This window comes from Euwallacea similis, chromosome 16, assembly GCF_039881205.1.
Source record: "Euwallacea similis isolate ESF13 chromosome 16, ESF131.1, whole genome shotgun sequence".
In the NCBI taxonomy this organism is placed as follows: Eukaryota; Metazoa; Arthropoda; class Insecta; order Coleoptera; family Curculionidae; genus Euwallacea; species Euwallacea similis.
This window is the reverse complement of record NC_089624.1, coordinates 2,279,373-2,307,229: the sequence shown is the minus strand read 5'-3', so window position 1 is coordinate 2,307,229 and position 27,857 is coordinate 2,279,373. Positions and strand designations below refer to the sequence as shown.

The 27,857-nt window shown below is 36.0% G+C and overlaps 6 protein-coding genes across 7 annotated transcripts; 4 read left to right on the top strand and 2 right to left on the bottom strand.

The window, feature by feature from the left end:
- The first annotated feature begins 494 nt into the window (after positions 1 to 494).
- On the top strand, positions 495 to 2,010 carry TBCC (Tubulin-binding cofactor C). Of its 2 annotated transcripts, none has more exons than XM_066397911.1 (2): positions 495 to 606; positions 664 to 2,010. In XM_066397911.1, the coding sequence occupies exon 2, from the start codon at positions 900 to 902 to the stop codon at positions 1,896 to 1,898; it is 999 nt and encodes a 332-aa protein (XP_066254008.1). In that variant the 5' UTR covers positions 495 to 606; positions 664 to 899; the 3' UTR covers positions 1,899 to 2,010. The 2 variants fall into 2 exon arrangements, with proteins under 2 accessions (XP_066254008.1, XP_066254007.1); XM_066397910.1 differs by having other exon boundaries at positions 661 to 2,010.
- A 1,710-nt stretch (positions 2,011 to 3,720) lies between these two features.
- On the top strand, positions 3,721 to 6,051 carry LOC136414184 (mitochondrial amidoxime reducing component 2-like). The gene is made up of 5 exons (XM_066398042.1): positions 3,721 to 3,968; positions 4,030 to 4,399; positions 4,461 to 4,672; positions 5,577 to 5,651; positions 5,898 to 6,051. Exons 1-5 carry the CDS (start codon positions 3,721 to 3,723, stop codon positions 6,049 to 6,051), a joined length of 1,059 nt encoding a protein of 352 aa, XP_066254139.1.
- Positions 6,052 to 6,507: 456 nt separating this feature from the next.
- On the top strand, positions 6,508 to 7,529 carry LOC136414183 (mitochondrial amidoxime reducing component 2-like). Its single transcript, XM_066398041.1, has 5 exons — positions 6,508 to 6,574; positions 6,635 to 6,827; positions 6,884 to 7,049; positions 7,127 to 7,333; positions 7,389 to 7,529. The coding sequence occupies exons 1-5, from the start codon at positions 6,508 to 6,510 to the stop codon at positions 7,527 to 7,529; spliced, it is 774 nt and encodes a 257-aa protein (XP_066254138.1).
- A 2,446-nt stretch (positions 7,530 to 9,975) lies between these two features.
- Positions 9,976 to 14,112, top strand: Naglu (N-acetyl-alpha-glucosaminidase). The gene is made up of 15 exons (XM_066397675.1): positions 9,976 to 10,115; positions 10,167 to 10,327; positions 10,384 to 10,559; positions 10,611 to 10,829; positions 10,880 to 11,171; positions 11,219 to 11,364; positions 11,675 to 11,759; positions 11,855 to 12,004; positions 12,528 to 12,743; positions 12,997 to 13,083; positions 13,139 to 13,329; positions 13,387 to 13,507; positions 13,559 to 13,652; positions 13,707 to 13,877; positions 13,928 to 14,112. Exons 1-15 carry the CDS (start codon positions 10,040 to 10,042, stop codon positions 14,077 to 14,079), a joined length of 2,337 nt encoding a protein of 778 aa, XP_066253772.1. The 5' UTR covers positions 9,976 to 10,039; the 3' UTR covers positions 14,080 to 14,112.
- An 853-nt stretch (positions 14,113 to 14,965) lies between these two features.
- Positions 14,966 to 20,731, bottom strand: LOC136413914 (uncharacterized). Its single transcript, XM_066397676.1, has 9 exons — positions 20,108 to 20,731; positions 17,900 to 18,170; positions 17,643 to 17,828; positions 17,375 to 17,584; positions 17,148 to 17,294; positions 15,802 to 16,164; positions 15,526 to 15,750; positions 15,283 to 15,474; positions 14,966 to 15,215 (listed from the first exon to the last, which is right to left on the bottom strand). The coding sequence occupies exons 1-9, from the start codon at positions 20,177 to 20,179 to the stop codon at positions 15,040 to 15,042; spliced, it is 1,842 nt and encodes a 613-aa protein (XP_066253773.1). The 5' UTR covers positions 20,180 to 20,731; the 3' UTR covers positions 14,966 to 15,039.
- A 3,934-nt stretch (positions 20,732 to 24,665) lies between these two features.
- Positions 24,666 to 27,582, bottom strand: Tektin-A (Tektin A). The gene is made up of 7 exons (XM_066397900.1): positions 27,427 to 27,582; positions 26,846 to 27,033; positions 26,335 to 26,561; positions 25,984 to 26,278; positions 25,361 to 25,583; positions 24,931 to 25,085; positions 24,666 to 24,879 (listed from the first exon to the last, which is right to left on the bottom strand). The coding sequence occupies exons 1-7, from the start codon at positions 27,580 to 27,582 to the stop codon at positions 24,666 to 24,668; spliced, it is 1,458 nt and encodes a 485-aa protein (XP_066253997.1).
- Between the last annotated feature and the right edge of the window lie 275 nt (positions 27,583 to 27,857).

Here is a 27,857-nt window from a genome sequence, read left to right as displayed (position 1 = left end):
AATCTACTATTTCACCACTATTACTTACTCCTACACTGAAATGAATTAACTTTGTAATTTTTCAACTAACCTGAACTAACCTAGGTCATCATGTTCAAAAAATCACTTTGTATAAAATAGTTATGTTATTAGTCCAGAAAATACCACTTTCCCAAGTATGGTCAGAAGTCATGTAAGCAGGAATACGTGCATTTTAGAACATATGTCTAATTATGCTTATCATTTTATCATACCTATCATTATTAAACTTAAAGTATTATTTATGATGAAAATAACACCTGAACCTGAGTTTTCTTCTAAATGCAGATACAAGAAAATACTTGAAAGACAATTACCCTTCCCTATTAGAGGTCTACTATAAAGGAGGAGAATTTTTTGAGCCAAACTTAGCAAAAAGAATTCGGGATACTGACGAAGCCTACTGGAATGCCAAAGCGGTAAGAATTTCTTACAAATCCATAATTATGTTTTGTTTATTTCATTTCAATAGCATTAATGGACCCTTCTAAACTAGTAAAGTCAGTGTTTTGGCTGACATCATTCAGTGGATTGGGTTATATCTTGTTCCTTGTCACCACAAGTGGCAACAAAGAAGAAGCTATAAAGGTAATTGTTAGGCACTGGATGTTATCACATTGTTATTAAAAAAAATTATTAAAGGAGTATCCAGGAGTCATCAAAAACAAGTCAGAGGGTCATATCAGTAAAAACCAACAATTCTACAACGTTTTGGAAACCGCCACTCAATCAGACAAACCGTTGTACCGGGTTTCTAAGCAGGAAATCGACAATATTCTTAGGAGGCAATAACAGCACTCACGTTCATAACATAGTCATATAGAAGTTGTAGTCATAATTTAGATTTTTTATATAAAACCATTAAAAATCACTAAAATAACATGGAACTAATAAGGGAAGGAGTCGACAAAGTTAACTCTATGAAAATCCGAGAATTAGAGCGGAAATTGAATGTCCAACGAAAACAGGAGAGCAAAAAGTCTGTAATGGCGGAAAATGAACAGTTGGAATTTTTTGAAAGAACTTTTGACGAAAAGCAAAAGCAAGTTGAAACTCTTTTGAAGCAAGCGCAAACATTATCAAAATTTGAGCTCCCTGAACACTTTAACCTGATTTCAAAGGAGATTTTGCTTCTTCAGAAATATGTGGCTGCCTCGAACTTATTTTTACGCAATTATTTTTTGAAAAAATGTCAGACCACCCTTCAAGAACTCAATCTTAAGGCTACTACCCTTGAAAATGAGTTGTTACCAAAGAAAAAATTTGGTTTCAAGAATAAGAGCCTTAAATCTAAAGAAGTAGGTGAAAAGCGCAATAGAGTTGATGCAGTGGATTCTTCAATTTTTCCGACTAGTAGACTTTTTGATACTTCAGTCCATACCATAGAATGTGGTTTTTATAAAAGGCATAACGAAACTCTGCTTCTCACAAGAGAAGAAATCGCTAAGAAAGACGTTTCCTTGGAAAGATTGTCCAGCTGCAGGGTGTATTTGAAGGGATACCCGAGCACCCTACACTTAAACCATCTTACCGACTGTCAGATATTCTCCGGCCCGGTTTCCACGTCCATCTTCGCGGAAAACTGTAACAATTGCACTTTAGTTATCGCTTGCCAACAATTAAGACTGCACGCCTCTGGTAATGTGAGCATTTACCTTCACGTGACTAGTAGAGCTATTATGGAAGATTGTGATGATGTTGCTTTGGCCCCGTATAATTGGAAATACGAAAGTATTGACGAAGACTTTGCGAAGGCTGGTTTAGATAAACAGGTGAATAACTGGAGGTGTATCGACGATTTTAATTGGTTGAACGTGGAGAGGCATTCGCCTCACTGGAGCGAGATGGAAGAGAATAAGAGAGTTAAGGATTGGACGTAAGTCAAATAAGGAAGGTGCAGTGTGTTTTTGTTAATCTAAAATTTTTTGCAACGTTTGTAAATAATGAGTTTTGGCTTTTTTGATAATTTAATAAACTGTATTTTAATGGTTAGTTGTTTCTATGTTAGTTTCCTCCTTTTCTTTTACGTTTATATTTGCCTGGTTAAGGACCTCATCGTTTTTTCGGAGAGGGCTTTTGGGTTCTAGTTACTATGCTTTGCATATCTACTTCATTAGGTATGATGGGACAAGTACAAGATATCTGAAAACCAGTGCCATTAATTTAACCGGACATTTTGGCCCCAAAACAGCGAAAACTCCATATAAATGAGTTTCCGAAAACGTGTTGTTTTCATGTACAGGGTGTGAAAAGTTAGTTCTTGCAGATGTATTTTTAATATTTCCGAAACCAAACGAGATAAATTAATGCAATTTTGTTTGCTACCATAATTTTTTGTGGTCTTAGTGAAGCTATAACAATAATGGATACTTTCGAGTAGGGACGTGTTGTGCGTAAAAATTACCCAAACTTTTTTGTATATGTCCTTGTGGAATATTCAATATTTTTCTTATATAATTGTCAATTAAAGTATGTTCTTTGTTTTAATGCATTTTTATAAACAAAAAAAGACTTAATAAACTCGCCGGGAGCACTCTAACTCGTCCCGTATATAGGTCTAATTTATTTTTTGGCGCACGAACTAGTAAATTCTTTATTCAAATTTAAATTTCCTCACTTTTTTATGTTTTTATAGACAGGTATGCGAGTAGTAGGTACTGGTCCACCGCTTCATACCACTGCCCCTTTCCAATTTCATCGACGATAATCATCTTGTCCCTCTTCGTTACTCCGCAAAGCCAGCGGGATATTAATAAAATTATATTGTCATCACAGTACTGGTACTAACAGCGTAACCAATAGAAGCAAAAGCGGTGATACCGGTATCCGCCTGAGTACATAATCATGTGGTTTACCAGCAGATAAGTGCAGCAACAAGGCGTGTTCTTGAAGGGCTCTTTTAGTCCATAGTAGGTAACTATAGATACAATTTTCTACCAGATTTAGTTTTTGTAACCACATTGCTTTAAATTTGTTACGAAAATTAAATTTTCTATCTTGTTGTAGATGTTTTATGTGCATTCACCTTTTCCTTTTTATTCATGACTATCCTAAATCAATTTATCTATTTTATTTATTTAAATTCATGTGATCTTCGTTTGTATAAGTATAATCATGAATTAATGTAAATATATCGGTCATTCAATTCATTTTGTTGTGTCTTGAGGAGATAATGAAGATTCAGCTTCTCGGGTTTGTTGTATTTACTCATCGAAAATCTAATCGATTACAGTTTTTAACGATTATTCCAAAATAACTTCTTAGACGTTTCAAGCACGCTTTCTGTCCAGCTATATGCAACATTTTACATATTTTTAAAAATTTTTATAACAAAAAACGAATTCATACAAGGTCGAGACCCTAATTTGCCAATGTTACGATTGGTAAGTAATTTCAATTATAAAGGTAATAAATTCAACTACGTGCGTCTCTTATCTGCCTACGATTTCACTGTTTGGTATAAGCAAACTGTAATAAAGTTACGTTCAGTTTTGAATGTTTTTGTGTCCTTAATAAAATTAGATGATACTATTAATTCAAAAAAATTGCTGAAATTTTTGATGGCACTGTAAAATCGCAACTTTTCTTCCCTTGTGTAGTCACACGTTTTAAGGCATTAAAACCAAAACTTATCTCATCATTCAACAGCAAGTTCTTCAATTAATGTATGATCTCAGGACTCATATCACAATAACTGCCAACATGGGTATCGCAACAAAACTAACAATAATATCCCTGGCCTCAATTCTGACCGCTGCGGGGGCCTACTTCTACCAACGCAAGAAAAAAGACATTATACCCTGGTCTTGGGAGGAAGTAGGAAAACTCACGAAACTGAACTTATTTCCTTTGAAAAGTGGCCATAGGATCGAGCTTACCAAGGCCGAGTGTACTGAATTCGGCTTAAAACATTGTAAAGAAGACACTGGAAGGTACCAACTCAGAGATAGGTAAAGCCGATGTGCTTATAACTCGTTAGTTCAAAACTCATGAAATTAGCTCAAATTTCAGATGTTTGGTAGTTTACTCAGAAAAAGATAACGAATTTCGCACTGCCCGAACCTACCCCAAGATGGTTCTCATCGATGTTTCCGTGCATGACGATAACTACCTCGCAGTGGACGCTCCTACGATGAGGACTTTATACGTGAAAATCCCAACGAAGGATGATAATGAGGAGTCGTTTATTAGATTGCATAGGGGAGAAGAGATATACGCTATAGACTGTGGAGACGAGCCCGCCTCCTGGTTCTCCAGGTACATCCTCCAAAAGGACTCTGGATTGAGACTCGGTTATCACGATGCGACCAGGAGGAGAGATATTAAAAAAACCCACAAGACAATTATGGATTATTATACTAATTTAACTAACAGTTCTACCGTAGGTTTTTTTTATTAATAGGCAAATTTACGATGTACAATATCCAATTGGCGATTTTTAGGGATTATACTCGGATATCACATCAGTTTTGTTACTAAACCAGGCTTCGGTGCGTGACTTGAACAAAAGGATCGGCAATTCCAGTGTTACAGTCGATAATTTTAGACCCAATGTGGTTATAGATGGTCCTGCGCTTCAACCCTATGCTGAAGATAACTGGGACTGGATTAAAATTGGAGATGTAGTCTTGCGAAATGTTAAAGAATGCACTAGGTAAGCACACATTGATGATTTAAGCCGGCGTGAGAAGCCTGTGTTGTCGAAAATTTAGATATTAAGCAGTGACTAGTATGGTTTACCATCGAGTAGCACGTCAGAAAGACTTGTCCTTTAAGCTGCTAGTAAACCATCAATTTTGAGCTATGTATTCATTTGATAAAATACTGGGGATCCGGAAATGACGTGGAAATATTTTGAGAGGTGATTCTAGAGGATAAAGTCAAAAAGTTTTTACAAACATACCCCAAAAATTACTTCTTAAAGGAACTAGAACACCTTAAAGGGGAACTGTGAAGATGGTTTTTTTGCGATATTTTCGAAACGATTTGCGATAAAATTATGAAATTCGATATACTTTAAGAAACTGGAATGGGGTTTTTTTATGTTAATAACTGTAGATTTTAGTCAGGAGCGTCACGTATAGTGGGTCTCTTACATAAATGTTGCCTTAAATTTTTGTTTGTGGCGTTTCTTAATTTTTGAAATAAAGTTATTGAATTGTATTTTTTTAATACTTGCGATTTGATCATTTTATTTCAAAAACTAAGAAACGTCACAAACGAAAAAATAGAACAACATTTACGTAAGAGACCCCCTGTACGTGACGCTCCTGACGACAATCTGCAATTATTAACACAAAAACAATTCCATTCCAACTTCTTAATGTATATCGAATTTCATAATTTTACAGCAAACCGTTTCGAAAATATCGCGAAAAAACCATCTTCAGAGTTCCTTTTTAAGAGGTTCTCATTTCAGGTTTCCCATTAAGAAGCAATTTCTGGGGTATGTTTATAAGACTTGTTTTGATTATTTTAATCACTAGAGTCGTCTCCCAAAATATTTCAACGTTATTTTCATATACCCTGTATATCAAACTTTTGTGAGTTATTTTCAGGTGTATAATGACAACAGTGAATCCAGAAAATGCGTCCAGAAGCTCGGACAGAGAGCCATTGAAAACCTTAGAGACGTAAGTGTTTCATTCACAACAAACACAACTATTTTACGACTAAATTTTGTTCCACATTTCAATCAAATAAATCAGATTACCAGAAACAAAATATTTAACCAAATTTCGCGTGACTGACCTTTTCTGGCCTGTTGAACCAAGACATTTTTGCGGTTTAACAATCAACTAGTTTCATTAACGTAGTAAAATTTATTTAGTTATTTCCATCCTTTATTACAAGATCCACCGGGATAAAACGTTTTACAGATACCGGCTCAGCAATGGCCCCAATAGTTTACCTACTATGGGAATTAATTGCGAGGTGAAAGTGGAGGGAACCATCAAGCTTGGGGATCCAATTTACGTTCCTAAAAGCGTGGTCCATCCAGCGGCAAATGGGGCTGTGAAAGTGCCAGAATGAGAGTACCGCGTTCCTAAATTTGTGCTGGTAGTATTATTATTGTTGATCTGAATTATTTACTTAATATACATAATAATGTGGATATGATTAATTAACATTGTTAAGAAAAATAGGATTACAGTGTAAATAATAAAGCATTTGCCAGTGTAGTCATTAGAAGTATTTAACAATAAAATATAATAGTAATGTGTTGAGAGGTGTTTTAGTTGCTTATAATCCGAAGGTTCCATTTGAATAAAATTAAATAATGGTGATAGTGATGGATTAAACAGTGTTTTCCATATAAATTTCTTCAGCTTGGGAATTGGTTGATACTTATCCCAGGAAATATTATATTACACATGCGACGCCGCTGTATCCATCCAAGGTCCTATTACTTATCTCACCAGTTAATATTAAACAAACTAAAATTAAACATTAAAACACATTCAACTATAAAACTAGCCTGCAAACAACATGGCTCCTCCCGTCATTACTGCGACCATCGCTATTGGTGTGGGGAGTGCTTTTTTCACCATTTTAAGTATAATATCTATACTCCGATGTACTACTTTAACTAATGTTTAAAATCCCTTAAACATAGGCATACTGCTCTTGAAAAAGCTGCTCAACAGGGAGAAAATTCCGTCCCAGTGGCAACAAGTGGGGACGGTGAAGGACCTGTTTGTATACCCTCTGAAGAGCGGACATAGTATTCGTTCTGAAGCTTTATTTCTGACTGATAAAGGTGTGAAAGAGACCAACAAAAAGGATAACAGCATCGAGCTGAGAGATAGGTCAGTATTGATTTCAAATGGAGAACTTGTGTTTCTGAGCAGTCAATCAATGCCAGATCGTTCCTCATCTACACCAGTAAAGGCAAAGAAGTGAGGACAGCCCGGCAAATCCCGAAAACTATCCTAATCACCATACAAGCCGCGGAAAATGGGATCATTCTCAGCGCCCCTAATAAGATTGACCTTTACGTAATCATTCCAAAAGTTAAAAATGACGTGAAAGTGTAAGTTTTGCCTTGTTATTAAAGTTGCATGCCCTCAAACCATAAAGAAAGATGCTGTTTTGCTAACAATTTCAGCACGCGATTTGGGATAGTATTTTTGGAAATGAACCATTTACGTGTACTGACTGCGGGGAAAGTGTTGCTGAATGGCTGAGCACTTTGCTTTTGGATAAAGTCGAAGGCCTAAGATTGGGTTACGGTGATGGAAGCATTGCCAGGAACGTCCTCAGAGACCACAAGAAGTGGGCGGAATTTTACACAAATATGGATAACAGTATGGCTGTAAGAAACTATGCTGTTACCTATTAGCTTAAAGGGGGAAAGTTAAACTTTGTAGGGAATTTTCAGCGATTTGGCAGCTTTGCATTTAGTCAATGAAGCAACCGTTGAAGATCTGAGCGAAAAGCTGCCTGAGGGTCAGAAAATTTCGTTTAAGAATTTCAGGCCTAATGTGTTGGTTGAAGGTTCGGAATATTAAACAGATACTTTTGAGCGTTATTTCAAAATAAATCTTTAGGACCCAAAGCATTTGAAGAAGATAAATGGGAGTATGTTAAAATTGGAAATGTAATAGCCAAAGTTTGCTTGGAGTGCTTACGATGCATTGAAACGACTGTTTCAGAGAATGGTGTGTTAAATAAGGAGAGGGAGCCATTAAAAACTTTAGAAGCGTAAGTGATATGGATATAAGGTTTATACATCTATAGGCACTTGATTTTCGTCAATGCTCAATTGATTAATTAGAAAGTTCATATTATCTACTAGTTTATGGCGAATTTGGATCGCCGCACCAGATGAGGGTACTCAGTGCGGTAATGTAGCCAACTGTTTCTAGTATTCTTAATTTATTAGGACGCCTGGTAACATGTTAGACAGATGCAGATGGATAACCCGAAACACACGATATTCGGATGTGAAAAATTCGCCGGTTTGACAAAAAACTCAGTAATATTTGCATGCAAGAATTTAACAAGGAAACCTGCACGAAACTCTTATTGAAATCAGAGAAATACTGGGATGCAATTGGAAGGTACCTGGAGGCAGTGATGAAGATAAAAGTGGAAAAAGAGTGAATTCGCAAACAGCAGCTGAGATCCTGAGAAACGGAGTATACAGTATTTAACCGAGCTTGAATTGCATTTTTTACGAAATTTTTAGCTGCTTTCCTTAAAAACTAATCGATAGATTGTGAATCGTATTACACCATTGAAGATAACTCTGAAAGGCATTGAATTTGAGGTGTCACACGAGCCCTCGTGCCATTTTTAAAATTTTTGAGAGGGTTGCTGTGACGCGCCTAAGGGTGAAACTTGAGGGTTGAATTTTATATAAAAACTCGTTGCCCTCAAAAACTATTTTGGGATATTTCCAAAAATTCCTTATTTTTCAAGATTAAGGACGGAGAGGGGAAAGGGGGGTTAAAGTTTTCATCGGATGACCCTGTATATGTATTCTATATATATATATATCTATATATACCGCCCCTCTTTTAAAGTACTGCCTAACGATGGTCTCAGAATGAAGACAGGGTAGAGAGAGAGAAAAGTGTTTAGTAATTGTTCCCTAGATTCCCCAAGAAGGGCCCCATACTCAGGGGTCGAGCAATACAAATATCATCAGACTCACAGACACAAGACCTCAAGGTTAGTACTTAACCCATTCACTTCGTCCGCTACACCCAACAAAAACAACGACATATGCAAATAATTTTCGCCAGCCATATTACCGCACTGGTACGATTGCTTGAATTCGCCATTACTGCACTAAGCTGAGAGCATCATGTACTATTACCGAACACCGAATATTTATAATATAATCGTAAAAAATTGACTTACCTAAACTATCGAATACGTCTATGATACTGACTCGACTGCTTCTGCCTCGCGCATCCTCTGGAACCAGCAAAAGCAGCAACTTTGTCCCACTTTTCCATATAGGATTTTCTACCTGAGTATCATTTAGTTCTGGTTTACAGATACCGGAAATCAAATGGACCGTTTAAAAATGGAGTGATGGGTATTTATCTGAAGGTATTGAAAACTGGTAGAATCAAAAAAGGGGACGCTATCTACGTACCAAAGGCCTGACATGACAATCGACTTGTGTTTCCCAGAGTCACCACAGCATAAGCTATTTACCATCAAAATGTTTTTTGTTAGTCAATAAATAGAATGGGTTGTTTTACTTAGTTTAAAAGAATTTTTCGACAGGACAAGATTGGGCATGATCATAATATACAGGGTGTGTTATTCAGGTGTACCCAGTATTGCTATCTACAAAAGGTGAAAGAAATCGATTAGAATGGAGAAGTTTGATGGCGTTGCTAAGCTGTCTTTAGTTTGTGAGATTTTACGAAAAATGTAAAATTCATCAAAATATTCAATTGAAGATATTTCAAAAACTATTAATCCGATCATGAAAAGTTTAACATATTTTTTTGTTAGTTTCATCCTCACTGTAACACAAGCTCATTACTATCCCAAGGTCATCAATATATCACCAACTCAGATGTTTTTCTATACGGACCTGGAATTTTTATTTCATTTTGGAAAGCGTTTTATATAAAATATAAAAAATTATACCTTTTTTCACATAATTTCCTCCCCAATCCAATTTTTCCTGTTGATAAAATGCGATTCAGAGAACTGAAAGAACAGAGTACATGCATTTTTTTGGAAATTACTTTTGTTGCTTGCTCTATCGCGAGTTTCATTAATTGAACTGGATATTAGTTAATAACCTGAATGGTAAATGTTTAAATTCCACGCCACTGTAATTCTGAAATTAATTCCTCAATTTTTATCATGGATCTGATTTCTCCGCTAATGGTCGTTCAAATTACAGTAAATGAAAGACAATGAATGACCACTTAAACCGAATCTTAAAGAAACAACAGAGCTTATCTAAAGTGGATAAATAACATTTTAGATTTGTTACCAAGTTAATATCGATAATTCAGTTGTATTTTCGTTTAACTGAAGATTCAATATGAAACTCTATTATCTTTTCCTGTGCGAAGTTTTTTTCTGTTTATTCAGCTTTGCATCCCCTCAAGTTTACAATAGTAAGGTCGCCCATGTAAACGTCTTCCAGATTTAGAGGAGTTTTCTTGCAGGATTCCAAACCACATTGGGACACTTAAAGCCTCAGTCTTCTTCAGATGTACAAGAAGATGCGGTGATTCAGTTAATTCAGCGAATTTTGCCGAACAGATCAAGTGAATTTGCTGTGACTGTTAATTCCAGCTTCACTCAAGATGGGAAGGAGTGTTTTAAGGTGACTCTTGCATTTATCCATTTGATAATCTCAAGAAGACGTGAAAGTTCATATAGATCGACAAAATTGACGACAAAATCCAAATCTCCGGTACCACAGGAGTCACTGCAGCCACAGGTTTCCACTATTATCTTAAATATTTCTGCAACGCCCATATATCTTGGGAAGTGTCGCAGCTCAATTTACCTGAAGTACTACCCGATGCCAGCGTAGAAATACCATTAACTGACCGGTACAACCTTCAATAGATTTTAATACAAATATCCGCTTTTTTCCCCAACAGCTTTCGGTACTACCAAAACGTCTGCACCACAAGCTACAGCTTCGTCTGGTGGAGCTGGGATCAATGGGAGAAGCACATAGACTGGATGGTCCTCAATGCCTTTAATTTTGTGTTGGCTTTCAATGGTCAAGAGGCTATTTGGGATCGTGTCTATAAGAAACTGGGCTTGACTAGTCAGGATATTGATGAGCAATTCGCAGGGCCTGCGTTCTTGTCTTGGTTTGTTGCACAATAATCCACTTGGATTGGAAATGGATGGATTTCTTCAGGTTAAGAATGGGCAACCTTCGGGGTTGGGGCGGACCGCTGTCCGAATCCTGGCACAACAGGTCCTTGTATTTGCAGCATAAGATCGTTGATCGAATGAGGGAGTTCGGCGTCATTACGATCTTACCTGCTTTTGCCGGCCAAGTTCCCAAAGTTTTCCCAGATTTGTACCCCAACACAACCATGACGAAAATGTCGCGCTGGAATAATTTTCCAGACAAATATTGCTGTCCTTACTTCGTAGATCCTACGGAGGATCTATTTCAAACTATAGGAAAACTGTTCGTGGAAGAAGTGAGTATGGTTCTGTTTTGGACATTTTCGAGACTTCCGAAATTTAGCAAATAGCAGAATACGGCACCGATCACGTCTACAACTGTGATAGCTTCAACGAAATGGAACCCACTAGTGACAATCTCACTTACCTGGCTAATGTGGGAAAGGGCATCTTCAATGCACTGACAGCAGCTGATCCTGATGCAGTATGGTAAGAGATGATGACTCAAAACCCTTCGAAATTTGCGAACTTAAAATCCATCCACTATCGCTATCTTGAAAATAACTTGACAAAAGAAAATAATTGACAAAGAGGCAGGTTTATGTCGACTTCTGCAAAATCGTCTTTAGATGTTCCCATAGAAATACCTAATTTTTACCTTCAGGGTCATGCAAGGCTGGCTCTTCGTCCATTCCTTCTTTTTCTGGACTCACAATAGAGCCAAAGCATTACTGACTTCAGTACCTCGCGTAAGTTCATGCTCTTCACTTTACTAACATAGATTTAATTTCATGCACAGGGTGATGCAAGGATGGATGTTTCATAGCGATAAGTTCTGGCAGGATGTCGATAGGGCCAAAAGTTTACTAACAAGTGTACCGACGGTAAATCATTTTTTTTTAGCTTTTTTTGTGTACTTGTCTGTATGTTTAAGGCAATCAACTTTTTAAGAAGTAGTTCCGCCAATTTTTGATTTTAGGGTCGAATGATCGTTTTGGACCTTCAATCGGAGGAATTCCCCCAGTTCGATCGTTTGGAGCAATATTTCGGCCAGCCTTATATCTGGTGCATGCTCCACAATTTCGGAGGGACACTGGCTATGTATGGCTCATCGAGCATTATAAATACAGTAAGGATTTTTCTGTGTGTTTGTCGAAGACCGATTTGAAGGGCAAGGGTTGGACGCAGCGAAGTCTCTAGTTTGTCTCAGATTAATACCAGGCGTTTTAATGCAAGATACATGATTGTGTCAGCTCCGAAGTATACAATTTTTTACAATGAGCGAAAAATAGTAGACCTGCTGTATAATAACAACTAAGGAAAAACCTATTTGCAGTGATAAATCGCTCATTTGGTGCAACAGTGACACCAGCGAAATATGAGAATCTTTCGAGGTAGTGGCTCATCCTCATTATCACCAAGTGATGATTTTCCTCTTTCTCTTTCTTAATATCACATCTTTAAAATGGGCATCTTGTACAATCACTCATCATACGATCAATTTCAAGTACGTCTTCAGGAAAATCCAACTTTTGAAATTACATCGTTGTTGCAACAAATAATTGACTTTGTTGTATCCAGGCGTTCTTACTTCAAGATTCAAACACTCAAGCAGTTGTTACAACAAAACTTTAATGATTTTATCTCAATAGGAGGTGATAAATGCCAGGAATGCAGCTAATTCAACTATGATAGGCACGGGTTTGAGCATGGAAGGAATTAATCAAAACTACGTGATTTACGACCTAATGACTGAACAAGCATGGCGAACGGAGCCTGAAAACTTGACCTTGTGGTTCAGAAATTACTCCAGGAGGCGGTATGGAAAGGAGGACACTAATGCTGAAAGTGCTTGGAATGTAATGCAGGTAATTTGGAATTTTGTAGACCGACATACTGCATACAGGGTGATCAGATTTAGACTGTTCATTTCGAGAACAGATCGAGAAATATCTATAATTCTGTTATTGGCAGAAAATCAAAATTGAATTAACAATTTCTTACCACGTTGATTGCCAACGACCCAACAATTGAGTCAAGGGGAACCAGAAAATCTACACCAAACATATATTTTTTTATCCCTTGATCAGACCCAGATTCTAGTATATCTGTATATTATAGAGCACTATTTACGACTTCAAAGACACTGGGCGTCTCAGAGGTCAATTTGTCATTACTAAGACTCCCAGCTTAAATATCGTCCCTTGGGTATGTTTCAAAATTTGGCAATGAATTAATTTATTAAGTTGAACTAACGAGGTAGACATGGTATGATCCCGATGTCGTCATTGAAACTTGGAAAACCTTTCTACAAGCTTCGGACAACCTAAAAGACAGTCCGGGGTATCTTCACGACCTGGTGGACCTCACCAGGCAAGTCCTTCAGGAGAACGGTGACCTCTATTACAACAAACTAATTTCGGCTTTCAACGATAAAAATATCACAGAATTCCAGTAAGTCTGTTTTCATTAAAGGGCGTTAATCCAAATAATAAAGATAACTATTGATAGAAAACTGGCCACAGTGTTTCGAGGCATATTCCTCGACTTGGAATCAATCCTGGCCACCAATAAAGCATTCTTATTGGGCACTTGGTTGGAAGCCGCCAAAAGCGCTGCTGATGGGAGTAGGGTAAGATAAGTTTGATTTTAAAAGACATTTTGGTGTAAACATTGAAATTAGGAAGCGAAACTGTTCGAGTTTAATGCAAGGAACCAGATTACTTTGTGGGGTCCAGAGGGACAGATCAAGAATTATGCTATCAAGCAGTGGTCAGGTATATAATGATCTCCGATTCCTCTAGCCGATTTTAATAAAAACACTGTTGCAGGTGTAGTAAATGACTTCTTATATCCTAGATGGGACGAGTTTGTCTATGGCATGAACTTGAGCTTGGTAAACAACATAACTTTCAATCAAGCTGTGGAGCAGAACGTCATATTTCTCCTCTACGAAGAGCCATTTGTTTTTGCCACAAACACTTACCCCACCGAACCTTCAGGTACAAATCGAAGCCCTCTTCTACTCTAGTTTTTAACCTGTTTCCTTTAGGGGACTCTGTACAGATAGCAGAAACCATCGCGAATCGGAGTTATTATGCTGAGCGTGACAACGTTCCCTACCTGAAAACTATTCCCGTTAGGTCAAGACCTCAGGGATTGAAAAGGTTTAAGATCGATTTAGATAGCTATGCAAATCTATAATTCGCAATTAAACGAAATGTAAAGTTGTTTTAATCCCATGTTAATTGTTTACTGAAAAGTTGATTCGTCATCGTTTTTCAAAACAGGGGTGTTAGACGCAATAAGGCGCCTTACTGGTGTATGTGGGCTTTCGATAAGAACATGTCTACATTCTCTAATTCGATTTGCTGTCGGACGATTTGAATCTGGAAACTTTACAACAATATTCACTGCTAGATAATCGTTCCACTTAAAAAAGACAACTGCTTGATACAGTTGACACTACTCTAGACCGCCCTAATTTGGGGTTGGATAACGAGAATAAATAAGTATAGATATATACAGAGAAATACAGAAGTATATTTCGAAAATATTCCGAAAAAATCATATTCAAAGTTCCTCCTTTAAGAGGTCTAACCCTTTTAAGAAGCAATTTTTGGGCTTGGTGAAATAGAGCAGCCAGCCCGGTCGCCTGACTTAAATCCCTGCGACTTTTTCTTTTGGGACCATTTAACAGATCAAGTTTATAAACATTGGTCAAATAACGTAAATAGCTTAAGGGCTCGTATCGTCGGGGCAATGCAATCAATCAGGCCTACCTATGTATATTCAGGTGAGAAGATCATTCACGCAAAGAATAGAACTGTTTGGATAATAACGGAATTCATTTTTAGCAAATGCTTTGAACATTAAGTAACAATTAATTCTTGTAAACAGTAAATTTTTATTTTGCTTTTCTGGTCGAATTAATTTTTTTTAACAAAATAAGGAAAATAATTTTTTTCTTGAAATTTTTCTTATTATTTAAAAAGTGATTGTCATTATTTCATATATATGCCGAATTCTGCATAGCGTTTAGGGTTTGGATACTAATAATCACATAGACACTTGAGCAACAATTATTTTAATACTAATAACAATATAATACATAAATACAATAAGTATTCAAAACTCAAAATTGGGATCCTTAACTAAAATTCTTCAATAAACTTCATTTTCGCCCATGACATGTAGTTCCTCTGACTCATTTTTCGCCTTCTTCCTGTGGCATTTCTTAAACAAAATATCAGCTGACCACATAAGAATCGGAAGCGCATTTAAAAAATTCAGTAGCAGAACACAGTATATGTAACTTCCAGTTTTAGTCCTTGTAACCCCTGAAACCACCACAGAAATACCACCGCTTACTCCCCCAACCCGATCAATGTGAGTACAAGTACTAACCAATTGCATGACCTCCAATCAAAGACATTATACTGTTGGATATAATTTGTATAGCTGAAGCAGATGCAAGTCTCTCTTGAGGAACGTAGCTGGGAATGATCAGCGACATATAGACAACCCTGAGTCCTTTAAAACAGCCCAGTACGAAGGCTATGAGTAATATCATAGGGTAAGTTGCAATGTATATTATAGCTGAAAAAGGTTCAGTTAGTGCTATTAATGCAAATTTGGTCCATTTTTCACCGAATCTGGCAGCAATAATAAAAGCCAATACCAATATGATAAGAATTCTGGCCGGTTGGTTCAGGCAGTCTCCAATTTGAGGAGCAAGGAATCTGAATAGAATATCTGCAGCTCCTAACAGTGATAGAAAGGCGGCAATTTCGGAAATTGTTAGTGAGTATTCGAATAGCAAGAAGGGGAGTAGAACAGTGAAATTCATTTCAACAAGAATTACAAGAGAAGCACCTAGAAGAAAAGCCTCAATCGGTACGCCAAGTAAGGAAACATTAAACTCACCTATCATAATATTCACATATCTCAAATCCATGAAGATATCAAGACCCAGCAGTTCTACAACTTGATAAAACCATTTCTTATACCATGGAAGCTTGTTGATGTTGAAACTTTGGTCCTTGTGGAATTTATCTTCGAAGTGAAAAGTTTCATCAAGCATTCCATTTTCCCCAAGTTTGTTTTTTCCGTGATGCTTCTCTTTTTTCTCCTGACTATCCTCAGTCTTTTCCTCTACTTCATCTAAATTTATTTTCTCGGCAAATATATCATAGCAACTTTCAAGGTTGATACTTTCCTCACTCTTCCACCACGTCGTTTTAGTGAGGGGTCTAGTTTGGGGTATCATACAGGAACTCCGCCGTTGCCCTATTAATTAAAAAGTAGTTTGAGTGAATTAAGGAAGAACTAATGAAAATGCAGTCATTCACAATTGAAATCAGCACTATTGTTGTGATTTCTGTATTCCTTGGATATAATATTGATTGGGCAGTATTTTTTTTTTACAACTGGAACTCATTCAGTTTTTGCGATTCTTACATGAAGACTTTCTCCCTTAAATTTTTGTTTTCATGTTTTTTATCAGTAGATTTAATAACAATGAGAGAATTCTCTCAGATTGAAAATAGCAAAATCGGCGAAAATAGTTATTTTAATAAGTGCGGGAAGACACCTTTAGATTATCTGTTTCCTGAACAGATGTTAGAGTTGTTTTCAGGTAATCAACGCGGGAAAGTAATTGTTAACATTGCTAAATAGCACTTGATTCTCTTACCGCACGCAAACGGAAAAGTATATATATCGCATAACCCGTGAAGAAAATCACTTTTAACACACGAGTGTAAAATATACGCACGAGCCGCAGGTCAGCGCGTCAATCACACGAGTGTGTTAAGAGACTTTCAAATAAGTTGTGTACACTTTTTTTTTTACTTGTATTTATTTTTACACAAGGTGTTTCCGAAGAACGGTGCATAACTACAGGATATATTTTTTTGAGAATTAAATAATAAAATTTAAAAATCAATAACTTTACTAACGCTGAAATGACTCAAATGCATTAATTGACTCACGTCTAACTACGCCACTGGTGGCAGATATAAATTGATTTAATACTAAAAATGCAGTTCTTTATCAACGCACAAAAACTGCAAAATTTTAAGAACCTAGCATTGACTGTTTTAAATTTATTTTAAATAATAATATACATATATATATTTTTTAATTTACAACATTCTGTATTTCGGAATCTAAACATTTTTGGCCACATATTTATAGGATTTTTGTTTCTTTAAATACCACAAGAAATGGTGTTCTGAAGTTACTGTACTTAGGAAACATCCTGTATTTACCGGAATCTAAGGAATAAAGGCTTCCCCCCAATGTGGAATCAAGCCCCATTATTGCTGCATGTTCCTGCTCATAGCTGATGGAGATTATTGAATCTTTTCGTCTGAAAGCTGGAAATCTTCTGTTGGTCATAAATTCTCTTGGAGGAACTGCAAATTAATAGATAAATAATCAACAATCTAAAGATTTTCAAGAATTACTTAACAGAAGATTGTACTCCAACACTTACACATCATTTGGTATGACCTGACCGGCATCAACTCATCGAGCGCTTCGTTTTCCAAATCTTCATCATCTAAGGAATTTTTTTTTACCGCTTTTTCTAGACTCGCTTTGACTGCATCATCATCAACGTCTTCTTCCTCTTTTTTAAGCTTTACCATGTGCTTTTTCACGGGCTGAAGTAGCACTGCACCAATATAGCCATGGGCGATAATTCCTAATTTGGTAAACGCTATTATTAATAGAGATCAGGGACATGGGGGACATTATTATGCCTGCTAAAATCAATATAACTCCATCTGGATGGTAGTTTTGGATGAGCACGTTAATAATCTGAGGCATCAAGATAGGTCCTAAAGCGGTGAGTGTCATGGACAGTCCAATGGCTTTGTTCTGATTCCGTACAAAGTAGGATTTTATAGCTAGGGTATAGGAGGATGTGTTTAGACCTACACCAATTCCTATTAAAAGATAACAAAAATTATTTTTAATATTAAGAGTGTTAGTGTTTTGAGGATTAAAGGGTTCTTACCTGTGACCACACCAAAGGTAAGCATAAATCCCAAATAATTGTGAATCCATGAACTCATGCTTAAGCCAAAAAAAACGAATGTTACCCCAGCCAAAGTAACCTTTCTGTAGCCGAATCTTTGTAACAGAACGTTATTGATGAGATGGGTGATATAGCCGAATGATGCGTGGACGTTCAGAGCAAACCACATTTGGGTGATGGTCATGTCTATTTCCAGCATTTTGTCTTTGAAGATGAGCACGACGTTTTGGATTAGAGGTACCATGAAAAACTGGAAAGAGCGATAAAGCAAATCGAATCGAGACGTTTTTAATTTCCAAATTAGTGTGAGCGTTCAAATGGAAAGGAGAGAGGACGTTCGGACTTCTTGGTTTCATTAGGCCTGCGTATGTCTGTAGAGGATCTTAGAGCGAGATTGCACACCCTCTTTAAATTTTTTATTTGAAGAAAAATGCGTCGATTAACAAGTTGTGTCTAATTTTCTTAAAAATTTTACGACGTTGCAGGAAAAACCATTCAACATCGCCTTTTTGATATATTAGTGAAATTTGTTTTTTATAGGACACCCTGTATATTATGTTTTTCTATAGATGACACTCTTCATTGTAACTTAAAAAATATACGATAATGTCATTAATATTGTTTCCAATAGTTTTCACGCGAATTATAAATTCTTCTTCCTTAATATTCACATAACTTCTACCTTCGTTCAAATCAACAGCATATGCGAAATCCGCATTCTCGTCTCCCATTCAGTGAGATAGTGTTGAGTGAGATACCCAGCAAAGACCATGAAAATTGCGACACCCGGTTCTTAACCTTATCAAGAATTTTTAAATTTAAGTACCTAGCCGAATTGTAAAGGACATTTCTCAATTGGAACTGATTAAACTATTAATCTCCCTTTACACACTGATAAACGCTTAATGATATATTGAAATTACAAATATTTGTATAAATAGTGTGAATCGAAATCTTAGGATTGTATTAGGTATTGTACAGGGTGATCTTTTAATAGCGCATAAGCTTTTCGGTGCGATGTAGGGGACCGTTGAGGAAGTCTTAGAAAAATAATTAAAACATTCTATCTGTTTCCTTTTTTTATTTACTTGTTAAAAGTGGAATCGGGAATACCGTATTAATTGTTAATGAACATTTTCAAAACATTGTTGCCAAATGCATACTTACAGCATTTTGATGGAAAAATTTCGATTTTCCAATCGAAAAATGAGCCCAACGAGAACGCTTTAAGTAATTTTTATTACAAATTACAATTGAAGATCCATAACGTTCTACTAAAAGTGATATAAAATTGCAAAATTTTGAAAAATGGAGAAGATGGGTTCTCAAGTTTACCTTTCCATATATCTTGGTCGATTGTCGAGAAGGATTTTTTTTATTATTCTTCTAGCGCTTCCTCAAAAGTCCCCTACAACGTACCGAAGAGCTTATTCGCCATTAAAAAATAATTCTGGAGTGTCCCATCGAAAAGGGAACTAAGTCAAATTTTCATATTACTTACTTTAAAATGCAAACATATCATTGCAGAAAACGTTGAATTCGGTTCGTTAAGACAGAATAAAGTCATAAAACCGTTTTTTTTTAATAAGCTTCCGCCAGATATTTTATTAAATTTTTTAGAAAATCTCCGCGTCTTTTCTTGCATAGCACAGCCTTAAAGTTTTGCTCGTGGACTACTTAAAGGGTAAATTTCCACTCCATGATCGATTTTTTACCTTAAAAGGTGACATATCAGGTATAAATTTTTGTAAGTTCAGTTAAAAGAAAATTGGATTCTATGGAGAAAAATACATATAAATATAATGGCTATCTTCGAAGTTCCAAGTGTTGTGTTATTCCTCCTCGGTAGGACTCCTGTGCGTGTGTTAAAGCTGTGAGTGGAGGTAATAATTTTCAAAACGGCAATTTTTTGTATTTTTCATTGATCCAAAACAAATCGAGCAATCAATGATTAATAACAATAACAAAATCACAGATGATGCTTACAGATGAATCGCAGATAATGTTTTAGTACTCGCTTTATTTTAGTTGGAGAATGACGGCAAACCACACTAGAACAATTATGGTCGGGTTTAAACTAGACCTTATAAAAACCAACTAAATAATAAATTCAAGGGTGACCTTAAAATTTGTCATATGACAAAACCATAAATCATATTTATTTCGTTTATTTCACAGGGAACTCACGTTATTCAAAACACTAGCAAACACGATCACCCAGCCGTATCCTCCATCGGGCGGCTCCAAATCATTTTCCATGGTTCCAGCAGCAACGCCTTTTTCGAAAAACTGGTCCAAAGCTAACGAATGCACTTTAAAACGGATCCATGTTGAAAGTAAGGTAATGCAACAACTTCTCCATCGAACGAGTCACCTTTTCAGCTGCACTAACACTAGAAAAGCACTTATTTTCAATTATGCAAAAAACACTTTCTATGATAACGTCATTTTTGTAAGGTACTAAGATTTAGCGTTATTCGACACCGATTCCAACAAAATAAATAGTACTTTAATCGCCTTGGCGAATGGCGAGTGCCTGTAGAAATTAAAATTTCAATTACTATGAAAACAAGGTGGTACTCGGTGGCTCTAAAAAATATTTTTAGTCTAAACAATTACATTATTCCTAAAAATCTGTTAATAACTGGGGAATAATTGCGTAGTTTCATTTACTTAAACGGTGAGATATGTTTTGAAAATGGACTTTGAATGAATCTTGATTAGAGGATGAAATGCGTAGATAAAACATAGGGTAATTAAGGCAAATACAATAAGAGTTGTTACTAAGGAGGGAAATGAATAATTTCTTAGTTGATTGATTGTGGGAGGACAGAGGCACTCCTTCCAGGGAAAAAATCATAAAAATCATTTTTGTCGGTTTGTTTTTAACATTATTTATTACTGGCACCAACAAACTATGCATGTTTAAATCCTGCTGAGTCTGCTTAGTCAAGGTTTCGCATTTTAGTAATTTTTTCCACTTGGTTTTTCAGATAAACATTTAACATCTGCATACATGTACGCGTCTTATTTTTGTTCATTCCTCGTTGCTCTCTTTGCTTCGCAGTTATTTTCCTCCCCTTCACTCCGTTCAAAATTTGTCATCTTTCTACCTACTTCGCAGGTAAAGAGAAGCTTCTTCAATTGTAATGCTGATTGTGCGGTTTTTATTTTTTAAAGTTCTTTCAGAGAAATTCTTGAGCTGCTGAAAGAGTTTCTTACATCTTCGGAATAGAAAAATACGCTCGAATTTCCCTATGGAAAAAATGAAGTTTTCTTCTTTTGAATATCTCTACGTTCAGAAGAAACTTAAAAAATACACCCTGTAGATCTCTTGATTGCCGTCCTGCAAAAACTGAAGTTAAGGCTAGTTCGACGGATCGGTTCCCTTTATTTCTTAATTAAAACAATCCCAAAAGTTGCTCTAAACACCCAAGTCGCTATTTAATAATAAAACGAACAAGTGTCCTTGCCCGAATGTCCTGCCTTTGCTGCTGTTTCGGCTTTAAATATCCCTTTGAAATTTGCATTTGCGAGGAAAATAGCATAGACAATTGTAGTATTTTTCCGATTCTAAATCACATCGGTGGTTCATTACTGCATTCGTTTCCTCGGCTATGGCAATTATCTTAATTTAGTGCGCTACAGCGTTAACAATAGAGATGAAATTTAATTTCCTTCCCATCTCTGTCCAACCTTTATCTACAGGGTATCCGAGAAACAATGGCACAAATGAGTATTCTAATACCCAGCATAGAGCGATTCAGCTAAATTTATCTTATATAAAAATTGTTTGTTTTCAATCTACAAGATGTTAAGGTATTTTTCTATTCTGTAAATCGGGAGTAAACCCCAAAGTTTTTGATTTACAGACTTGAAATTACTTTCGGGGGCTTCCTGGACATGATATCTGTTTATATAATATCTATTTCAATGATAATATCTGTTTCAAGATAGCTCATAGCTGTCGCCACCTGCGCCTTACTGAGGTCCAAAAAATCGCCCTAATTTGTGAATACTTCGATATTTTTACGAATCCGGACAATCTAAACTCTTCTAGATCGAAAAAATATTCTGCAAAAAAACCATCAGGTTGTTACATCTACGGATTGATCGAGGTAGTGAACATCTATGGCCATATCGAACGTCCGACTTAAGCCCATTAGATTTTGGGGGATAGTAGATAAATCCTTATCTAACAGCAGAGAAAAGTTATGGAGTAATATTCGAAAAGATGTAAGTTGACAAGATACGACCTTTAAATTTTAACATAATAATGTTATATGAAGTAGGAATACTATATCACTACACACGTTTATCATGAAATAAGTTTACTCACAAATCCAGTTATGCTTTAATGAATTAAACTTACTAAATTGGGTCAAGGTAATGGCTAAATATTTAGGCAAACTCGCTTATCGTGCTATGAAATTAGTATCATTCAGAAAATTGATTTGAGATTAATGAGGTCGATAATCTCTCAATGGTATGATAATATATTAATAAAATTTGGCATTTTGAATGAGTCAATTTCAATTAGTTTTAATAAATTCACTGCAAGTTAATAATGTTCTAGCCAATTAGAATTTAATTTAGTTTAAATATTTCCGTTTTGATAACAAATTAAATTGATTGAAATTATATTGTATCTTAATTCAACTGGTTCTGATTGGTTTTAATAGCGAGGAGCTTATATAATCCGGGTTATCGAAAAAGTAAGAAAAGTCTTGTTTTATCTGATTCAGTTGAAATTTCTTCAAACTACTGCGAGTAGAATGGACTGAGTGAACTTAAAATTTCATCAGAAATAAAAAGAGTTTTTTGCATCACCAATTTGAAACACTCTATACATCCATCATAGACTAAACTTTTTCACCAAAGTAAACAATAGATAACACTCATAATAATTCATTAAGGAGCCTAAAAGTAACAGATGCGCTCCTCACATTTCGTAAGTACGTAATGTTGATCGACATTTGATAATAACTTATCATGGATAATAAATTAAAGCCTGTGCTTTGTGATTAAACAAAATAATTTCACTAACAAAAAATACCGTGTTTCATAATAAAACCTATGAAATAATAGCATATTCTAAGATATAAAATTAATTAAATTAAGTCAGACATACGCTGTTTTAATTCAGAATTGCGAATGAAAAGGCTACAATGTTTTTTTTTCATTTTTCGGGCAATTTTTTATTAAAAAATTACAATGATTTAAAAAAGTTATTTAACATTTGTTAAAAAAGAAACACATTTAAAATTATCTATAGAGCCAAATACAAAAATGAAAACCGTAAAAACTACCTTTTTTTGATAGTCAATTTGCTCCTTAACTGGAAGTCTGTTTCAAATCAAATTTTCACAGATATTTTAAAGTTACTTCTTAAAAGATACTTCTACAGAAGTAAATATCGCGTAGATATTCTCTTATTGTTTGTAGCACCCAGTATAAAAAATATGTTATTACTGCAGACGAGTAAAATTTGTCAATCGCGAGGAGAGATTTGTATCACACGAGGGCAGTAATAGGAACCCTTCTTAACGGCTGAATTCACATACCTGGTTGATCAGAAATTTTGGAGGATTATAGAAACATTTATCAGAATAGTATGCTCGAAAATATTAGAACAACACCTCAGTTTAATTGGTCCATAGTTGCTAATTACATCTGAAACCATTGGCAACAGGCAAATCGATATACTTAGTAACTATATTTCGTATACTCTAATTTTAGTAATAGTATATTCTAATTTTCTACTTTGTACGTGGTAATGACTCAAGAAATATGAAACGTTTAGCACTCGGATTCATTTATTAAATTATACAGGGTGTTATTTACGTACGTAACCAAACTTAAAGGGAAGACGAACAATTTATATAAACATAGATCCGGTAATGCTTCATTTTTAAAATACAGGGTGTTAAACTATTTTTAAATCGTAAAAATCTTAATAATCCTCTAGCCGATCTTATTGAAATTTGGCAACTGTAAAAAATTGTATTTTTAGTTGCTTAATGTGAAAAAAATATAAAAGTTTTTAAAAAAGGCAGTGACACATAAATAACAATGATAACCATAAACAACACTGTCAAATTTCAACAAAATCGGCGAAAGAATTATTAACATTTTTAAGAAAACGCTTTTTCTTTTTTGACACATTGTATCTTGAATACGAAGCATTATCGAACCTATATCTATATAAATTTTTCGTCATAGAATCACTCAAAGGATCTCTCTTGAAGATTGGCCACGTACTTGAATAACTCCCTGCATAAAGGAATCTAGAGTGTGTTGTGAGTAAATTGTGAATTTATACGGTTTTAAATATCGTTTTTTGATGTGTTTTTAATATAAAAATACACCAAGAGGATCCTGTTCAGCTCTGGGGAGATCAATCAATCAATGAAGCTCGTGGGTGATATTGAAAAAAATAAACTATATTGTTTACTACGCCGAAAAAATTTACGAAAAAGATATGCAATTTCGATTTTAAAAAAGTGCATCACCATACCGTCGTTCGTGAGAACTTCTGTATTTTTATTGGTAGCCCGCACGGTGGTGCAGCACTAGCTGGAAAAAGGCCCTAACTCCTTTTTCCAAAAAGGGATTTTTTAATTAAATTGCATACAATATTTGATTATTAATGAATCACTCCTTAATGACGCTCTTTACAGCAATTTGTTAATGGAAGAAATCTGCTTGAGTAAAACACGATTTTGTTTATTGAGTAAAAATAGAATCAATAACCAGATAAAGCAGTAGACGATGGATAATGGGACCTAACTCTTTTGATCCTGTCCTCCTCGATTTCTAAGGTTTTTCTCTTCAACATTATTTCCCTTTCCAGGATGTTTCGCACGTTGATCATTTGCTCCTGTGACTTTTGAGCCTGGCTTAATTGGGCCTGCAGAGCTGCCACGCTCTCTCCAATCGATTTAACTTCGTCTATCAACCTGTGAACGACCCATTATCATTCAGCCTAATGCAAAAAGATATGGCAAAACCCGAAATGAGAAGCATCACGGCAGTTCTCGAGCCTCGGTCTTAGAAGTCTGTTGTCTAATCTTGTCTGAGCTTTTTTCATTGGAATGTCCATTCTTCTTATGGCAGACCTTAATGTGTTTATCAGATCCTCGACATCTGCCAGCTGTCTCAAGAGCTATATAAAAGGAATTTGTACCAGAAAGCGTAAATAGATACACTGGTGTTCTAAAAAGTGAATTTACCACTAACTTTTAAATGAAAATTTGAATCTTTTTAAGGAAATTATATGATGGGACCCTTGATTTAAAGTTGCGAAACTGCCGCTTCCGGCAAAACCGCAAGGAAATTTTGAACATCATACATCACAGAAAAAACTTTCTATTTTAAAAATTGTGGAATATTCAGGTGACAGGCCACTTTTCAGGAACACTTGGTACAATAGAAACTGACCTGTTTCAACTCATTTTCCATTTTACGAACGGCTTCCTGTACGCAACAAATTTTTTTGCTTAAAGCCATTTCGACTTTATCGGCTTGTGTTCTCAGATCTCTGGCCGCATTTATTAAAATAGCATCCAAGGTATCCCGTAAGGCTACCGAACGCTGACGAGTTGTTTCCCCTGCGAGGAGGGTTTCTTTAGCGAAGTGTTCCCAGTATTCTGGTGTAGATTGGCTGAAAATGATTTAATTGAGATGACCAATGTTATTTCAGAACAATTTAATCCTGGACAAAGCCTGCTAAAGCAAACCAACCACTTCTTGCACCCTTTAGCTGGAGTTTATCGCAAGGGCAAATTTCGCTCCAAACCTTTTTCCCAGGACTGAACCTTGAAACGAATGGAACGCACTTACAAAAGCCCTAAAAGCAAAAAGAGAGGACAAGGGGGTTAAAGGAAGTGATACTCCTGAGCTCGATTCTAAAAACGACAAGCGGCAGGAATCAAAATCTAGTACGTCCAAACTGCAATCTGCAAGTAACAACTTCATGCCTTTTGAGCAAGACACAGACGAAGGAAACAGAAAAACTAATGGTTGGGATGAATATACGTTATTTAGAAAAAAAAAAAGCATACTTGTCAGGAAAGCTGACCGCTCCAGGCTTAAACATCAGAATAGTGGACCGGTTATTCAATGAAGAATTCAACGCATCAATTTCATGTGAAATTCTTTTATCGCTCCAATCACACTCCAATCGCTGTTTGGCGGTGCGATCCTCCAAAAGCTGCATTTCCACATCTTTCAATGTTCGAGAGAAAATTTCCCTGATTTCCGAGCACAGGGCCATCTCTTTGATCAGTTCCTCCTCTACTTCATCTCGTACTAACTCGCTGTCTAGTCGGCCAGTCCTTCTTTCCAAGCTCTCTCCAGCTGCAAAATCGCGCTTTGAGATACAGACGTAGATTGATATGAAGTATTTGGCGCACCAATAGATTCTGGCATCTGCAGGACCGAAGCAGCCTGCTTCAGCCTCCTTCTCTGATCCTCCAGAAAGGTAATTTCTTCGGCGGCTAGGACAATTGCTCTGTCCAGCTCGCACTTCCAACGCGTTATCTCCATTTCTCTTTGGTTGAGGCGTTTCGTATTATCTGCCTGATTTTTATCAACGTCTGATTGAGTTTGTTCTAAATATTTTCTACTATTCCAGTCAATGCTAAAATTTAAAAAAAAACTGAACAAATCTGTGCATATTTTTTACTATTGAGCCTGACTCAACACCGTAAAGTAAGGAGGAAAAAAATAATGAAACAAAAATGACGAAAACATGACCAAAGAAAATTAATCAAAATTGACAGAAAAATCGACAAATAAAATGTGGACATGAAGATGTACCAAACTGAGGTCAAGTTTTTCTTCTAATTAGTTCTGGTTATCGTTTACTATTGTCGGTTTGATTGAAAAGTTCAACGTCAGCTTATTGCGGGGCTGAAGTCTTACAGATTGGCTCTGTGTTGCTCAGTTTTCGTATTGTCCAGCACCTCCAAATTATGAGCCCTCCATTGTCCTTCACTATAGTGAGTGATTGAATATTCATCAACAACAGGCCTGGTCCCAGTCAATCCTCCTAGTGGAGTCCAATCGGCTTTGCCGGTTGCCCACGGTCCCACAGGACCCATTTCCAAAACCTACAAAACTTCATTTGCTAACTATATTTTAGTTCCACTTTTAGAGATGCTAACTTGAAAAAATCAATACTTGCTCATCGGGATTCAATAAATTTCGAGATTCAGAATCATAGAAGTTGCGTGACATAGAGCACTCCGAAGACCGGTTTCGAGGCTATTAGCTCTCATCAGGTCGACTCATTTCTGACTGATTAGCCGACGGAGATAAATCGAAATGATAAGAACTAATAGATTTAAAACCGATCTTCGGAACGCTTCAATTGAGAGCACACAAATTTTAAGATAACGCATCTCAAAATGTCTGTTATCATATATTAATAAGAAATGTTAAATTCGCCTCGTTAACCATTTAGACTCTTTAGGTATCTCAATATATCTCTTATTATTACTGACTTGTTGTGCCATGATGGGATCCTCAGGTTGAGGTAAGTAGCAAGCCGGCTTCTCCGCAGGTGGTTCTGGTCTCAGTTCACTTAGTTCTGGAATTTTATCACCAATTCCAGGATTTTCCGGGTCGAATGGTTGCTGTCTGCCGGCAGTAGCGTGCATGGTCGGAGGATTTGGTTTTGTAATACTCTATTGAAGATTATTGCTTTTTAAAGCTATCGGAAATGTGCCGGAAAAAATTATTGTTTAAGCCTACAGTTGCTTCAAATCGAGCCAAATAAAGGCAAAAACCATCACTTTTGACAAAATTATTGATCAAACATTTCAACCCCAAGCTCTATGCTCAATAACTAAAGCACCTAATGTGAAATTGAAATGTGCAAATTTAATTTTATGCATGAAAGATAAAAAATGATAAATATTAATTAACAAAATTT

Coding starts and splice junctions, on each gene's coding strand:
- LOC136413914 (XM_066397676.1), bottom strand. CDS start 20,179: ATGGAAAATGATTTGGAGCCGCCCGATGGAGGATACGGCTGGGTGATC. Junction 17,585..17,642: donor AGTTATATTGATTTTAGCAG/GCATAATAATGT, acceptor TTACCAAATTAG/GAATTATCGCCCATGGCTAT. Junction 15,751..15,801: donor ATATGTGAATATTATGATAG/GTGAGTTTAATG, acceptor CTTTTCTTCTAG/GTGCTTCTCTTGTAATTCTT.
- TBCC (XM_066397911.1), top strand. CDS start 900: ATGGAACTAATAAGGGAAGGAGTCGACAAAGTTAACTCTATGAAAATC.
- LOC136414184 (XM_066398042.1), top strand. CDS start 3,721: ATGGGTATCGCAACAAAACTAACAATAATATCCCTGGCCTCAATTCTG. Junction 4,400..4,460: donor ATTTAACTAACAGTTCTACC/GTAGGTTTTTTT, acceptor GGCGATTTTTAG/GGATTATACTCGGATATCAC. Junction 4,673..5,576: donor AATGTTAAAGAATGCACTAG/GTAAGCACACAT, acceptor AGTTATTTTCAG/GTGTATAATGACAACAGTGA.
- LOC136414183 (XM_066398041.1), top strand. CDS start 6,508: ATGGCTCCTCCCGTCATTACTGCGACCATCGCTATTGGTGTGGGGAGT. Junction 6,828..6,883: donor AGCATCGAGCTGAGAGATAG/GTCAGTATTGAT, acceptor AATCAATGCCAG/ATCGTTCCTCATCTACACCA. Junction 7,050..7,126: donor AAGTTAAAAATGACGTGAAA/GTGTAAGTTTTG, acceptor TAACAATTTCAG/CACGCGATTTGGGATAGTAT.
- Naglu (XM_066397675.1), top strand. CDS start 10,040: ATGAAACTCTATTATCTTTTCCTGTGCGAAGTTTTTTTCTGTTTATTC. Junction 10,560..10,610: donor GAAATACCATTAACTGACCG/GTACAACCTTCA, acceptor TTTCCCCAACAG/CTTTCGGTACTACCAAAACG. Junction 13,508..13,558: donor GCGCTGCTGATGGGAGTAGG/GTAAGATAAGTT, acceptor CATTGAAATTAG/GAAGCGAAACTGTTCGAGTT.
- Tektin-A (XM_066397900.1), bottom strand. CDS start 27,582: ATGCACGCTACTGCCGGCAGACAGCAACCATTCGACCCGGAAAATCCT. Junction 26,562..26,845: donor GAGCAACACAGAGCCAATCT/GTAAGACTTCAG, acceptor TTTAAATTTTAG/CATTGACTGGAATAGTAGAA. Junction 26,279..26,334: donor GCAGATGCCAGAATCTATTG/GTGCGCCAAATA, acceptor GCGATTTTGCAG/CTGGAGAGAGCTTGGAAAGA.